The sequence below is a fragment of the Anopheles funestus genome, chromosome 2RL (assembly GCF_943734845.2).
Source record: "Anopheles funestus chromosome 2RL, idAnoFuneDA-416_04, whole genome shotgun sequence".
Lineage (NCBI taxonomy): Eukaryota > Metazoa > Arthropoda > Insecta > Diptera > Culicidae > Anopheles > Anopheles funestus.
In genome coordinates this window covers 92,491,508-92,508,339 of record NC_064598.1, presented here as the reverse complement: position 1 = coordinate 92,508,339, position 16,832 = coordinate 92,491,508, and the positions used below count along the sequence as shown (strand labels likewise).

Below are 16,832 nucleotides of genomic sequence, written 5' to 3'. Positions count from 1 at the left end.
TTTTCCTCTTCGATAGTAAATAAATTGCAGGCAAAGCTAAATTATTTATTTTACGACACATTCCTCTTCGCAACACATATTTATCTAACGGACTTTGAAACACACTGTAAAAAAAATATTGCCAAAAAAAGGTGCAAAACGCAAAGAACTAGATCTGTAAATGAGGTCATTTTTTACAGCTACCAGCAAACGAACGAACCAAAAAAAAAATCAAACTATAAAAATTGAGTGCATTAGTCAATTGTGAAAGTGATTCGCTCCGCCTAACAGGTACGGCCATGCTTTGCTACATTTTTCCTTAACAAAGCCATTAGTTTACAATTTGTTGATTCTCTACGGTCATCATTTTTTAAATATTTATCCTCACCATTTGAAACGGAATTGCCATAGCACAAAAAAAAGATGTCAACAACTGATCTACAAAAAACCGAAATGCTGTCAAAAATGTAGATCTAGAGCGGTGACCTAAATGCTTGTGGAGTTTGATTTTTTTATGGGCACAAAAAATATAGAACGTACCGTCATAAAGTAAACTATTTTTGCACGCAGTCAACAACAATTCAAGGCCATGGTAAGCAAATAAAGTGAATTTGTTTATATTTTGGGCGAGAGTAAACTAAATCTGAAAAATTTGCTTCACATCCAATCGCCTCATTGGGTTTCTGTGGACGGTATTTTTTGTTTATTGGACATGATAAAAAATTTGTAAAAGCATATATAATTGGCATGAGTTTTTTTCATTTCTTTATCCTGATCTAGATCATAAGGTAAGGAATAATATGAGCTGTAGGACATTGAGTTGTAAAATGTATATAATTTTCACGTTTACCTGCATTCTGACCTGATCGAACTTGTTTGATAGATAGGTCATGTCACTGTCTTATATTGAAATTTATGTAAGATGAATATCTCTTCCTGTTGGTTGTTAAGCGTTCCTTTTGTATTAAAAGTATAAAAATTATTGAACACTATAATCTCGACAATGCGAAACACGACCACTACTACTTCTACTTCCCTTTGCGAAGACTAATGGAAGTTACTAATGTGTAGTGTTGGCTCTCAGTGTGCGGTGCGCTTGAGGTAGTACCACACGGAGCGCTGCACACTAGCTATAGCCTTGTGAAATTTTCAAATTTTTATATTGTAATTTTTTAATATTTTTACAATTTTTTATTATTTTTTTTGTACTTAAAGCATTATTTGCGTGAAAAGAAACCTAGTGCAACCAATTGGCGTTAAAAAAAATCAATTTCATTTTTTTTGCAAAATTTCTCAAAAAAAACGTAAGGGGTAAGCCTTATGAAATTTTCGAGTTGAAAATTTTTAAAAAATTTTTTTCTGGTTTTTTATTCTTTTTTTAATTTAAAGCATTATTTGAGTGAAAAGAAACACATTGCAACAAATTCGCATGAAAATAAATCATTTTTTAAAATTTTGCTTAATTGCTCAAAAATGAGGAAAATTTTACATTTTCTCAAACAGGGTATGGAACTTGGTTCCTCGAATAACTTCTTGCACAGACATCTGAGGGAATGGCCGTCCAAGAAGAAAATGTAGCCATTGGTGCCATCTATCGACCACAGGATAAAGATTGACGATCCGTTGGATACCGATCGACTTATAGGCAAAACTTGGTGCAAAAATGAGCTATAGTAGGATGACAAATTTATAGATTTTTTACATTTTTTTATTATTTTTTATTCTTTTTTTAATTTCAAGCATTATTTGAGTGAAAAGAAACTTACTGCAACAATTTCGCATGAAAATAAAACAATTTTTTAAATTTTGCTAATTTGCTCAAAAAAATGGCAAAGGGTAAGCCTTATGAAATTTTCGTGTGGAAAATTTTTTTAAATTTTTTTCTGATTTTTTATTATTTTTTCAATTTAAAGCATTATTTGAGTGAAAAGAAACACATTGCAACAAATTCGCATTAAAATAAATCAATTTATAAATTTTGCTAAATTTCCCAAAAAACAACTAAGGCCTTAGGAAATTTTCAAATGGGAGCGCATCGCACAATCGCTCCTGCGTGTAGCGCTCCGTACGGAGCTACCTCTTTTTCGCGTGGGCTGTGCGGGAGCGCGCACATTAAGATGAGCGGAGCGATTGAGGTACCTCTTTCGCTCTTGACCCAACACTACTAATGTGTGTCGTCATCAAGACTTGTTTAATGTATAGGAATGGCCCGAAACTTATTGATTGGAAGGCGTTAGACAGGTAACTTCAAACCCCACTCGTAACATGCGAAACAAAACATCAAAGGATCGAAAAGCCGCCAACCGGAAGGTTCATAAACATTATCAATAAGCAAGATGTTTCTGTGGTGAAGTACACCGTGTGATCGTGTGTTAGTTATTTTTTCGCGGTTGGGTTAATGTTTACCTTTCGTTTCGCACGATATTTTGTTCTCTCGCTTGTATCATCTCTCTAACAGTTTGTATCACGTAATTTTGATTGTTTCTCAAGTTTGTATACTCTTCATACAAAAAAAGACAAACCTCCAAAGAAGCACCAAGTTTTTTATGAGATCAACCTGTCATTTTTATTCTTCTTCCAAGGGGTAAAAAACAAAACTCCGATTGACCTTTTTCATATTTTTATCGTCGTTCCAATTCGGGAAAAAAGTGGGCCGTACGAAAGGAAAACAAATCTTTCAATTATCAGGTGGTGGCCTTCAGGCCATTATAATTTTCCATGACGGTGGTCAGCAAGAAGGAAAGGCTCCCACCCAGAAACACAGCTGCACCTTTGCCCGCGAGGATGCAGTGAAAAGAAAAGGCTGAAAGCGTGATCCTCGAACTAAAAAAACCTCCTTATCAGATCGTAGCTAAACCAAACCGATCGAAACGATCCGCTTTTTCGTTCAAATGCGAATCACCTTACACCGTTTGTTCGAAACGGCCAGCCCAAACTGCGATAATCTATTGCCGAGAAGGTGTCAATCGATCGTTAGCTGTGGCTTTGTTCGCTGTCCTCGTAAAGTTTCCGCAAAACCTCGGTACGCGGGCGATCGTCCGTTATGAAGTTATTGATTTGTTTTTTTTTTCTCGGTCCCCGAACATCACAGAGTACATACCGCCAAAAAGGGGGAAAAAGCAGAAGATACAAAGGAGAAAAGCGTTTCCCTTTGATGTTTTGCCGACAGTGAAACAAAACAAAAAGACGAAAGAATACAGCAAAAAAAACCCTCCGTCCGGCGCTATCAGGATATGGGCGTGGGTGACAAGTTGCAGGGTTGTTTTTGGCTTTTGCTTTATTTTGGGAACTGTGTTACCTTGCTGTTTTTTCCGCTCTCTCCAGTGCTGTTAGCTTTGGCAGACCCGCTGTCGATATCGAAGGGACTTTTAATGGTGAATTTAACGGCAGGTTGTTGGCGGTGTTGTCGTCACTAATCACCGTAGTGGGAACCGATCGACCAACTGGTGAAGGTTAACCTGAACATTTCTTACCTTTCCCGGCGTTGTGATAACAAGTGTGTAAACATGAATTTTTATACAGTTCGAAGATATTAAGATATGATACAAAGATGCTTATTTTTGGTGATAAATGTTTCAACACCGATAAGAGAAGTTATGCATAAGAATGATTTTATGGAAAAAATATATAATTTTGATCGCTTATTCAATATTAATATCAACTGCAACTGTTAATATGGATGGCTCATTGCTGGCGTGAATCAATTGAGTTTGATAACAGTTATATTGAACTCACTATCAGCCACCGGTTGATGAGTGTGCGGCGGTCGTTTCCATTTAGGTAATGGGAAATGTATCACAAGTTTTTCGTACGAAATCACTGATGAGTTCACCCGTAAAACAGAAGCGCGTACGTAACACGTTTGAAGCAGCAGACAGTAATCAGACTGATGGTTGGTTATGTTAGTGCCAAACAAGAATAGCAAAAATAAAAACGTTATAAACAATCCAAAACTCATTTCTTTGTGGTTGAGTCAGAGTCGAGTGAAGGAACATCCGTAAAATCGAGACTAGCGAACGATTCGCGGAATTTCTTCACCACTCAATCAAATGGCCACCGGTGTGTTTTGTCGTACTACACTTTGTTTAAAGTGGCCTTAAAAGCCCACGTTATCATTGGTGTGCCACACAACTGTGGGGTGGCTTCGAGTGTGTGTGGGGGGTTGCTGTCTGTGATGAGTTCAGCATGTTTAAAAAAAGTAACAACCGTCACTTATCCATTACATGGAACCGGTAGTAGGTAACCGACAACTCGCGCGCCTCAACTTTACTTTCGTAGCATTCGATATCTACATTCGACACTGATATGGAAGAGATGGGGGTTTTTGGAGGGGGGAGAGTACCCACCGGAAGGATAGGAGTCGGTGAGGGGAGGGGTTGTACCTCACACAAAAGACAGTTTGCCGCCATTCGAACACGGCGATGACACGCGGTTTGGTTTGGTGTCAGCCATTTTGGGTGAGGGCTAGTGTGAACACACTGATAACAAGTAGGATTTAGGAAGTTTACCCTTTTAGAGGGTCGGTTGGGAAAAGGGGGTGTTTTTATGTTTTATCACAAACGGCTACGGTAGGCTAACAGCGACAACAACAACAACCAGCGGCAGCGGCTAAACGCAACTCCATTACCCACAGGATGAAAAGCTGTGCACGTCTTCGGTCGCTAGCAAATAGTTTCCAAGTCCATGAGTGTCAAAGTCTTCCCCGTGGGGCGGAGGGAAACATGGGGTTAGCTTTGGAAAACATCAAACCCTTGTGCACGCTTGCCTTGGGCGTTGTTTTGTCACCTTGCTTTCTGCGAAAAAAAAATACTCAAACTCACAAACTAAAACATGAAGCAAACATTTCACAGCCCCCCCCAAAAACAACTCACATTGGGGGGTCCATCACCGGTGACATGCTGACGGTGTGACGCTACGATGTCTCCTTTGCCTTTGCCCGGTGTAGCTCGAACATAATAGTGCCGTTTGATGGTTGCCGTCAGCCCCAGCTCGTGTGTGACTTCCAAAAAAAAAACCCGTGTGCAACTTCTTCACTTTCTGTGCTTGTTGTTTTGCGTGCCTGTGCCGCACTAGTTATCTACTATCTCCTACTGAATTTTGTAATTATCAATTCCATCAATCGCTTTATCGGATTCCTGCGGCGAAGGAAACGTTATGTTTAGCGCTAGTGTCGTGTACGCTGGATGAAAAGGGGCGCGGAAAAAGCAAGAAGTCTCACAGTTACAATCGAACTCGTTTTTTCTTTTGCTTGTTGCATTCACTTCCTGGTGTTTTTTTTGGTATGAAAGGTATGCTTCTCGAGGGGTGTTTCTTATCGGGAAGATATCGTTTGAATCATGTTGCATGTGTTTAAATTTTCCACATTTTAGGGTTAGCGCAACGAGGGTAGTTTGATGCGCGATAATGTTATTAAGAAGGGATGAATTTGAGACTGTTTTCAATCATTTTCATTTTAGTTTTTTTTAGTAAAATTACTATGTAAATGAAAAGAAAAGGAAGTTTTTAAATTCGCGGCAAAAAACCCTTAACTATTTGTTTTTGTTTTAAAATTTCTGAGTAATTTATACTTTCTTTTATGAAAATTATTTTGCTAAAGAATAGTCCAAAATAATTCTTTCAAGGTACCTTAACGTAACGACAAATTTCTTTCCCATGGAATATTCTCCGATAGTCTTATCAGTCTACTTCAAGGCTGTGGCGTGATTGAAGAAAATTTCCCATGTCTCATTATTTAAAGCAATCCAAACAGTTGGAAGTCAATAGATTGAGTGATTTTTTCCCAGCCAAACTGACAAAACCGACGTAAAAGAAATATTCCAGCTTCTGTTTTTTTTGGTTGACAACAAGAACCCATAAGACGAGCAGTTCTGGTAGTTTATCGCATGAAAGTGGTAAAGAAGCACTCTCTTTTGTGATAAAGGAGAGTTTTTTTTTTATATTGGGCTGAATGCTGCCGGCATTTATCAGCAATTTTCTCATCCGTAGGGGAACTATTTTACAGAAGATAAACATTAAATGCGATCGGGACGGGATTTTTTTTTGTTTGGTTCAGTCTTAAAATAGACTGTCACCGCGAGATGCTGCTGCTGCTGCTGCTGGTGTGTGGATGATGACGATGATAATAATTACGGTAGCAAAAGGGCGATGATAGCAAAGCGAAAGGGGGGCTGCAAGTGGGACTGCAACTGAAAACATGCAGTGAAAGTGCGATATGAAGTATAATAACAGTAAAGATAAGCGTTGAATCACTGCCGCAAGATCGAGTGGGTTAGGTCGTGGAAAACTATTGATTTTCCCAGCATGGGAATGGTATAAAAAGAGCTGCTTTTTTGCTGCTTCAAAAGTATTCGAATGTACAATATGAAGAAGATGTATAGGACTTCAAACAGAGTAAAATACCCAGTTCTTATGCTGGATACCATACCATGCCAAATAGTCCGAAAATTCGATGTGTGCGATGTGAAATCGGAGCTGCCTGTAACTGGAGGCTGGTCCTTCCTGCGTGGTCCGGTAGCCGGGATCGGTTGCATGTACCAGGAAAAGAACAGAGGAAAAGTTGTTTTTCCATTCCCACATGTACACCGAGGCATCAGAGTTGTGTTTTGGAATTTTGTTTTTTTCTGTCGAGATGCGGTTACTACCAACAGGCCGCACTTGTTCATCTTTCGACAGTGGCGTTTTTGGGTGTTTTTGGACAGTGTGAACGGAAATGGTACAATGTGCCAGTACGAAGCTGTTACAGCCACTTGAAAGTGGGCAAACATTATTAATCGATTTGGCGATTCACACTGAGGAATTTAAAATAATTAAGTAAAATAATGAAAAATATTTCTCACAACAGAAAACTTAATAATGTTCTCTTACGCTTGAATGAGAAAAAATATAAATTTTTAGAAATATTTAACAGTTCTCTTTACGGTAAATTTTATACTTAAAACAGCAAGACTTTTCTTCATTTCCCTAAAAGGAAAAAGATAAAACGAAAGTCATACGTTGTCGAGTGGAAAAAATAGGACACTTACAACCTTCCCTTTACAGAAATTGCATACGGTTGAAACCCCGAAAGATGAAACGGACAAAAAGATGGGTTCCGCTTTACTGAAGCGCCGCTTGTGCAATCCTTGTCCCATCGTTTTGTTCTACATTTGCTACGGGATCGTATGAAAAATCGACCTGCAACACTGCACCGGTGCCTAGCTGCTGGTGCATGTTCGCATAAATCACTTCACGCAACTTGATCGATTCGAACGTGCTGGAGGAACATTTTTTTGCTGTTGTTCTTCTGTTCACTATTTTGGTTGACTTTGGCTGAGATAAAAAAAGAAGGAAAAATACTTTACAAAAAAAAATACACACTTTGCGTACTTGCACGGTGTTAAGTTCACTTTCGGTTGAGATCCTTTAGTTTTGATCCCTACATTGTGCCAGACGAGAACGAGTCAGGATCGCTGGCGCCAGTACGCTTCATTTGAATGTCGTAAACTTTCCCCTTCGGGGAAAGTCATATGTCGGGGCAGGACACTTTACACGATGATTAGGTGTGAAATTTTTCAGCCACTTTCCGGGTGTGGTTGCCTTTCTCTCTTGCCGGTATCGAGCGGCTACAGAGTTCAAGGGTGGCCCCGGTACACTGGGAGTTTGATCAATAAAATTGTTCCAACGATAAAATTGAAGCACCTATGTGCGTTGAACAAATGTAAAGTGTTCATTGGATTGTGCTTTGTCTGGTTTGCAATTAATTGCAATCTGCACCACCGTCAAATATAGTCACGATGTAGTACGTGTGTACCATCGAAAAGGGACAAACAAATGTTTTCACGCAGTTGAAAACCCACCCTAATTCCTAATGCTAACAAATCGAAATTAATTCCAACCAGCCGTTTGTTTGCCGGTCTGACCATTTACGGTGTCAAATGATGTCTAAATCTGTGGACAAGGCGTGTGTAGAATCGTGTAAGGTGTGTTGATCTATTATCGGGACAATGCGAACCAATTTCAGTTTTACGGCGGGTGTCTATGCAACGGAGGTATTTTGCACCGAATTGGTTTTGCTTTATTCCCCTTGCACTTTGATGATGATGACGAGGCGGTGGGCTAGGGAACAAATTCCTCGCTGTGTGAGGAGGAAGTTGATTTTGAAGCCTAAAATGGGATAACTAATTACGGTTCTGTGGTTCTGTGTCGAACGCTAATGTTGGGATGAAAATGATCTCCCGGGGAGGAGGAACTTGCTGGTGGAGCTGGCGATTAGTTTGTTGATCGTGCTTAGGCAATGATTAGTTTAGCCGAATGGTTTCAGATTGAAGCGGGAAATTAAATTAGGCAAAATGCGCTTGTCGCTTGGTACTGGTTTTGGAATTGGTTCGATGAGTGGGTGAGGCATAATTTTGATTGCTTGCTAATGAGATCCTTCCACCAGGTGATACAGTGCAGTGCAATATTTATTAGAGATTGGATTATTTTGAATGATATTTATTTTAGAATAGATAACATAATATGTAGTAAGGTCTATTAAAATTTATTATATAAAATTAAAAAAAAATTGGTTTGATTTTCTATAAGTAGTTCAACTGTAGCTAACATTTTGTACGAAACTGTAGGCTCTACGGACTCGACGTTTCCGATCTGATCAATTGCACTGTCCATCTGGGCTAGAGGCTAGAGACATGATTTAATTGATATCCTTTCACCTCCCTTTATTCCTTTGCACTTCTGGCTTCTAAATTGTGCCATCGGATTTTGCTTCGATTCTATAACTTGCTTAAAGTCACGTTCACTTCCGAACGTTGCCTTCACAAAACGGAATCAGTCCGATCTGGCGCGTACAGTCACGATATCCGGCTAAATTTTATGGCATCATAGCATTATACGTTGAAGCTTCCTGTAATCTAAAGGATCGTCTGTAGGTTGTGTTTTCTGCATTGGAAGCACGGATTTGTATTGCTGGTGCAAATGTGTCGAGAATCGGACGATGCAACACGACTTATATGATTATTTAATCATGATTTGAAGGGACGCACTTCGACGCAATGGCTATTGGATGTAAATAAAATGAATTAATCTGGAACTGTTTTAAAATTGATTAAACTAGCTGATATTTGCAGGATATAAATATATTGAAGTTAAGGGATATTGAGCGTTGAAGTGATAAGAATTATGGGGACACCGTCTCCCAATTATGTCATTTTGAGAGAAAATTCATGCCTAGAAGGATTTTTGGGACATACGGTGGGACCAGAAAGTTGTAATCTATTATGAGTTGTTGGAAATGGGTAATAACATCACTAAATGGTTTTGTCACCAAAATTGCGCACGGATCTTAGGAAGTCTGTCTCACCTTACTCCGGATATTCGTTGCTTATTCCGGATATTGCTCCATTAGACTATTACCTATTTAGTTCAATGGTATATGGTTTGGCTAACTAGTAGCAATCCAGCGATAGGAAGAGTTAAAAAAGGCTTCAAAATACATTGTTTTATACTATAAAGAATTCAGGGTTTTTGCAGAAAAAAGTCCAAAAGGAATACGTAGTATAACTATTTTCATTTGAGTTTGTTATAAGAAGTTGCATTTAATTTTTGTTATAACATTTTGGAAACATTTTCAACTTATCGGATTCATTCACATTGACAGGCCAAAACAAGCCAAACATTCTTTCAAAATTGTTGCACAGATGAGCTTTTATTTATCTTTGCGTTGGGAGATTCCACTCAAAAACACCATAATGTCTGGTAAAGTCAGGATCGGATCAACGCTGGGACGTCCAGCGAACGTGGGCGCTGTGTTGGTTGAAAGCAAAACATAAACAATCACTCCACCGTGGAAACTCCCTGTCTCATCTGTGTGGTTGGATGTGTAAGGTAGCAAAACACCTATTTTGTCACGGTGAACGCTTTTCTGGTGCTGTGTGGGACGAAAGACACTGGGAAATACCATTACCATAATGATGAACGACAACAGTGCGGATCGTAGCTGAAGGTGTTTTGAAGCTGCTTTGGTCAAGCAACACAGTCTGTCTGATGTTCAGCAATGGAAAGAAGAAATGGTGATAGCTTAGTAGCTCCTTACGGCAAGGATTTACTCACTAGAGTCACCATTCAAGTGGCCATTGCCCGGAACATTGGGTATACACCAAAAGCCCAGCTTTCCAATTTTACCAGGCCATTTGACGCCTCACGTGCAAAGGATTTTTACCTTTTCGCTGAGCGCCTTCCGTAATCCGAACGAACCCAAGGCAATAGTGAAAGTATTGACCATTGTGGTTGATGCTGTTATGCTTAGACTTAGTGGGTGAAGTTTTGTTTAAACAGATGCACCTCAACAGTGAGTGTGTGGAATTCCCATCCAGGTTGACTTTTTCGCGTTTTTTTTCTCATTGTTGTGGGCTGTCCTCTAACCGAGTAGACACTGTTGCGGCGCAGTAACAAGCCACCCAGGCGTGATTTTCGGTTAATGGCTGCTAATAGGGTGAAGAAGTTGCGGAGTTTGCGATAAGACCGTAACCGAATGATGGCGGAAAGGTGACCAAATTAATCCCTATTACGACTACCTTATTCGGTTCGCAACTGATAACGCCGTTTGTCGGCATTTGTGACATGAAACGCTGCACCGCCTTCATCGTGTTTCATCGAAGCCGCAATCTTTCGGCGGGGACCACCATCCGAAGCGAGCGAGTAATGTTGCGCGACTTGTGAGTGATGATATCATTGGGCATGTTCTATTAGTTTGTACAGGAAGCAAGTATAAAAAGTCATATGATGACATTCGTTTGATATGTTTCGTTGATGTTGTTCTGTGGTGTTGTAATATGATTTTTTTTGTAATATGTACTGAATACATTCTGTAACTTTTGCTTGGTTTTGAATGTTGAAAGAAGATACTTAAATCTCGCGGTTATCGCGGTGTTCAAAATTATCTTTTTGGGTGAAATTTTGTCAGTATTTTGTATAGAAAACAAAGGGGAATGAATTAAAAATAAAAGCTTTCGGTATACATTTGGTAACTGTGTGAATAGTATGTGAGGAAAATTTGAAGTGAATTGTTTTGCAGCTTTTTGGAAAATTCTGATTCGCCCTTTGCAACATCAATATTTTGAGAAATAAATACGAGCTGTTTCAGGAATATTAAAAAACTTTTAACCAATAATCTTTAATAAAAACGCAATTAAAACACTGGTTTTCATAGTGTTAAAAATGAACTTTTTTGCTATAAAACATGGACTAAAAGTAATAAAATCTTCCCTTGATTCTGTTGGTTTTTAAGTCACCTTAAGTCACCCATAGTACAAGGCCTCCATCATAGCATCATATTCAGAAGCACCAGCCCAGTATCCTTCGCGACCGTGCGGTGAATGAAAAGGATACGATCCTGCCAAAAAGAAAACAAAAACGGTCGCTTTCAGCACCAACGGTTTTGTGGGTGGGTCGTAAAAGTTCGGCCCAAATATGCGTACGCCCGTGAACCGTCTATATGGTATCCAGCTTTTATAGGGCCCGGTCGAACATAAAGAGCGCTATATGTTCGAAATAGAAGCAGCAGCAGCCGAAGAAGCCTTCAGTGGAAGCAGCAGTTTGCTCTCGTCGTCGTCGTCGTTGTCGTTTTAGTCATCGTAGCCTTTTTGTCGTTTGCGAGTTTTTATAGCTTTATTAATTAATGGCCAGGGAGCAAAAAAGGGAATGTCACCATCGGTTTGCGGAGGTCGATCCAATCCTCTGGCACAACTATTGTGCGCATATTGCTGCTGCTGCTGCTGTTGCTGCACCATCGCCAACGTCACGCACGTCTACATGCCATGGCACGAGAGGGATACTAATTATGTTGACAAACCCGATGACAGTGTTCCAGCATTCCTTCGGGGCAATGAAGCCGAACCAAGTATGAAGTTTTGTGTCATTTTATGGTGATTGCAATTGCAGCGTGACGTGTGGTGCTCGGAAAGTTGAACAGGGTCCGGGCTGAAAAGGGAAGCAATTGCGGAAGGAGGGAAGCAATTGGGGGGGTAGAAGGGAATTCAATAAAACCCAGCATCCTTACGATTGGCGATGGTGGAAGGTGGGTTTTTGGACGAAGATGAAACATAACATGAGCCACACGAAAGGCAAACAATTGGCAAATGTTACTGTCAACAAGCGGAAGAACAATGGGCATCAGGTTTTCCTCCCTGTGGCCCAGGGAGACGCGTATGTGTCCATGTGTATGTGTGTGCAAGGACAATCGAGCAAAAGGAACGGTACGGGCAGGAAGCGGAATGGGGAAAACGGGAGAACGGAAGGCAAACATCGGCAGCAACGGCAGCATCAGCAGCAGAAGCACGCAGGAGCAGTACCGAGCACGGAGAACTTTTTTGTTGAAACGTTATCCCTGCCGAAGCGGAAGGGAGAAGAAGCATTGGGACAGTGCTAGAGGGTGAAAAACACCCCATATTACTTAGCCCTAGTCCCTATTATTAAGGGTGGAAAAAAAGGTTTCGAAACGACTAACCAAAGGGATAAAGCGAGACAGCAAACCGAGGTGATAGTCTCGCTTACACAAACAGCAAAATATGGCCGGCTATAGAAGTGCGCACACGCGAGACGCGACCAATCGGAGCATTGCGTTTCGTTTTTCCAGCGTGCGGTAGAAGTAGGCGGGTGTTTTATCTCACCACCCCGAGAGCGAGAGTGGGACGGGCGGTTTGTTTGTGCTGTGCGTGCTAAGGAAGTAAGAGAGAAGCACTGCAATCCTCTCAATTCTCCACACACACGCTCGCTCTTTCTCTTTCTCTGTCGCTCAGCTCACCGCAAGCGAGGGTTTGATGGAAGTTTCGTCCATCGGGTTGTTTAGTAGCAAATTCATTTTGTACCGAAAACTTGTTGTCTAAACATCTAGCTCCACGCCGGGCCGGGAGTGTTTTTTTTCCCGCTGTTGTTGTCTCTCCGCATGTTCAGCGTACCGTGTGTGTGTGTGCGTGGGTGTGCGTGTGTAGGGAAGCTCCTGACGTGACATTCTACCTGCTCCCGTACTAGCCTACTGTATGTGTGCGTGTGCGTGTGTGTGAGTGAGGAAGTAAATAAAGAAGAAGAGTAGAACGAGAGGGAGATAAGCGAGAAGGATCAGTACAACAAAGAAGGATAACGGACAGGACTTGCCTTACGGGGATCAAAAAGGATAACCACCGTACGGTTGCCAGATCAGTAGTTCAGTTAAGCGATAGCAGCGGAACAGTGAACACAGTGCTTCCGTGCCTCTGTGTGCAGTCAACAGTGCACAGCTATTTAAACCAAATCGTGTGTGTGTGTTTGTTGGGTGAATAGAAAAGACTTGGTACTTGGTGTCACAGTGAACAGTTGATGTGAAGTTATTTGAACAGCAAAAAAAAACATTGAACATCAGTCGGGGAAAAAACATTGAAACGAAATCGCACTGAATGTGACCCGCACAGTGCACAGTGTAAAGAAGGTCGCATTGACTCGTGAAGAATTAAGACCGAAGCGGTTAGTTTACCAGCGACCAGTAATAGCGCACACAGCCGTGCCCACCGTCGTGTAAAATGTCTGTGAAATCGGTCCCATCATCAGCAGCATCGTCAGCGTCGTCTTCGTTGTCGTCGTGCAGTGAGATAAGCATCGAGGAACTGCACGCCCGTTCGTCACCAGGTACGTTGCGTGAAGTGGTTTTGCCCGTTCAAGTGGCTCACCTTAAACGCATAAAATCATTCATAACAAAGCGAAGTTTAAATTCCGGGTTTCGATTCAAACCCGTTCTGATTCGGCCGTCAGCGGCAAGCGATAAGAAAATCGAAACACACACACACACACACCGTACGACATTGTTTTGTAATGTTTCGTTTTTGTTGGATTTTTATTTTCGTTTTTCGATTAGACTTTTCGTCGGAATTCACACTCGCCAACATTAAGCAGGAGCCGCGTGCCGGCACCGTGTCCCCGATACTGACACCACCACACACACCCACGGAGGACAGTATTGGTGGGCTGAACGCATCGCAAACGATCATCACGACGTCGCCAACGTCGCACCACCATCTGCATCACCAGCATTCGTCGGGTCACCAACCGCGGCACATTCCGTTGAACCATTACCATCCCTATCAGTACGAGATGGAACGTTCGCGGACGACCGCCATGCGTCAACAGCAGCAACAACAGTTTCTACAACAGCAGCAACACACCCCAACCGTCGGTCAGGAACTGTTGGGTGGCGCTTTCGTGCCCCAGCCAACCGCGCAGACGATCGTGAGTGCTGCACCGTCGACAAACCCGATCGAGGCCGCATTCCTGTACCAACAACAGCAGCAGCAGCAACAGCAACAACAGCAACAGCAACAACATCATCAACAACAGCAGCGTCTGTGGCAGCAACATCTGCAGCAAACCGGTTATCATCCAGCGGCAGCAGCCGCAGCGGCCGCCGCTGCCGCCACCCTGCCCGGTGCCTATGCTCATCCGCATGCTGCGCTTATGCAGCACTGGATTCGCAATGCCGCCCTGTACCAGCAGCGTATGCATCCGCATGCCCATGCCCACCCGCACGGACCCACCGTCGGGCACCATGCGCACCATCCCTACCCGATGTTGGCGGGCGGTCGGCCCGGTTTGAAGCTTCCCGGCCATCATCATCACGGTGGACCCGGCAGTGGTGGTGGTGGTAGTTCGCGACCGAAGAAACAGTTCATCTGCAAGTACTGCAATCGCCAGTTCACCAAATCGTACAACCTGCTAATTCACGAGCGCACGCACACGGACGAACGGCCCTACTCGTGTGATATTTGCGGCAAAGCATTCCGGCGGCAGGATCATCTGCGCGATCATCGGTACATCCACTCGAAGGAGAAACCCTTCAAGTGTTCTGACTGTGGTAAAGGTTTCTGCCAATCGCGCACTCTCGCCGTACATAAGGTGACACATCTGGAGGAAGCACCACACAAGTGCACGATCTGCAATCGAACGTTTAATCAGCGGGCAAACCTGAAGACGCACATGCAAAGCCACAGCACACCGCAGAGTGTTGGGACCGGCCATTCGCTGGGCGGTTCAATCGAACCCTTGTTGAATGGTCCAGCATTGGATCTGTCCCAAAAGTCATCCTCCTCAACTACCGAGGAGAAGGACATCATCGTGGACGAAGACTTTGACGACGAGGAGGAAGAGATCGAAGAGGAGGAAGATGTGGAGGAGGGCGAGATGGAAGGTGAGGAGGAGGAACACCTCGATCTGGAAGGAGACGGTGAAGGGATCGGTGTCGATGTGAGACGGATGCTGCTACTAGAGCATGCGAGTAGTACCGGCACGACTTTGCATACACCCAGGCGTAACCAAACAACAACTGTCACCACGATGACTACGTCAGCAGGACCGACGACGGTGACCCCAAAGCGATCGCTCGGTTTCTCGATCGACGAGATCATGCAGCGATAGAGAGAGAGAGAGAGGGAGAGCGAGAGAAAGGAAAGCAAACAGAGGCTAAAGAGAAGAAAGAGAGAGAGACAGAGAGATGTTGATGTTCCTTACCGTCGTAGTCCGGGTGCACAAAGTTTTTTAAGGTTATGTTTAGGGTTTTTTTTTATTGTGAGAGAGGTTTCCAAGCTGTTCTCGAAACAGCCAGATTTGTAGGATATTAACGCATTAATCGTCTCATACCGCCATAGTTAAGCCAAACAAGACGGAAGATCCCAACAGTGTGGCAGTCCTCAGTGTACGCCTGAAAAGGGTAGTCTGTGTGCGCGCCCAAAGAACAGGGCGCGATAATTGCGCTCGACAGCGACACATAGGCGAAAGGGAGGCGAAGAAAAAACTGGAAAGCTGAATCGGGCACATAACCAAAGAGACGAGAATTATGATGATGATCGATAGGGAAAGGGCACGATAAAGAAGGTACACAGACGGAAAAAGAGAGAAGGCGAGAGAAAGAGCTTAAAGGAACCTTTTTTTTTGTTGCTGTTGTTACTCCAATCCATTCCGATTCAATTTCAATTCCAAGGCGTGTATGCAACAGTTAGAGCAATTTAACAGGTTATAGCAGCACAGACCAAACGGAACAGATAGGGCATACATTGGGAAATGGTATCTATTATTTTACGATCGAGATCGACATTACGCGTCCCTTCGCCGAATGGCGCACGATTTGCGTTTATACCCAAGTTTGCCGGCAATCTGGGATAATGTTTACAAAGACTGATATTTGTTTTTATTACTTACTAATTATTGCCCTAAGTCCTGTAGGAGTTAGAAGAGACCCTAGAGCCAGAAGAGTGAGGGGTAATAATAGTACGCTAGGCTAGTGTAGCGGCAGGTCAGCACTTTTACCACCGTAGCGTGCTGGTGTCCCTTTTCTTTCTTCGTGTAAAATTTATTGATCAGTCACAGGTACCAAAGTGTGACCCGAGTCCCCTGAAGGTTTGGCAGAAATCGCACGGTACGGCTCAAGAATAGCTAAAACAATCGATAAGAATGGATCGTGGTGGGTCGAACGGTTGCGTTAAACCGGATAAGTATTTTTACTGATCTCAAGCTGAGCAGAGGACACCATCCCACGGGTGATGGTGTCGATTAAGGTGCCCGGTGTCGACATGTAGGACGCCAACAGTAAAACGAATAGAACAGCGAGAAGCGATAATTAATGTCCCAAACTCATGCAAGGAAGAACACTGTCTGGGATGTGGACAGTGAAATGGGCAGTGGGACAGACCATTTAATCGATAGATAGTTAGTACAATTGATGTATATTATGTTACTATTCTGTATAGTTGTATCATTGTAGCACTAGAGCACGAACTAGGTGTTTAAGATACGTAAATTATTGCCGAGACCGATCCAAATAATAAACAACAAAATATTAGCGATAATGTTTCAACAAA

General features: G+C 42.5%; 1 protein-coding gene across 1 annotated transcript; it reads left to right on the top strand.

The window, feature by feature from the left end:
• The first annotated feature begins 12,420 nt into the window (after nt 1–12,420).
• LOC125766237 (protein odd-skipped) lies at nt 12,421–15,757 on the top strand. The gene is made up of 2 exons (XM_049432013.1): nt 12,421–13,614; nt 13,841–15,757. Exons 1-2 carry the CDS (start codon nt 13,509–13,511, stop codon nt 15,391–15,393), a joined length of 1,659 nt encoding a protein of 552 aa, XP_049287970.1. The 5' UTR covers nt 12,421–13,508; the 3' UTR covers nt 15,394–15,757.
• The last annotated feature ends 1,075 nt before the right edge of the window (nt 15,758–16,832 follow it).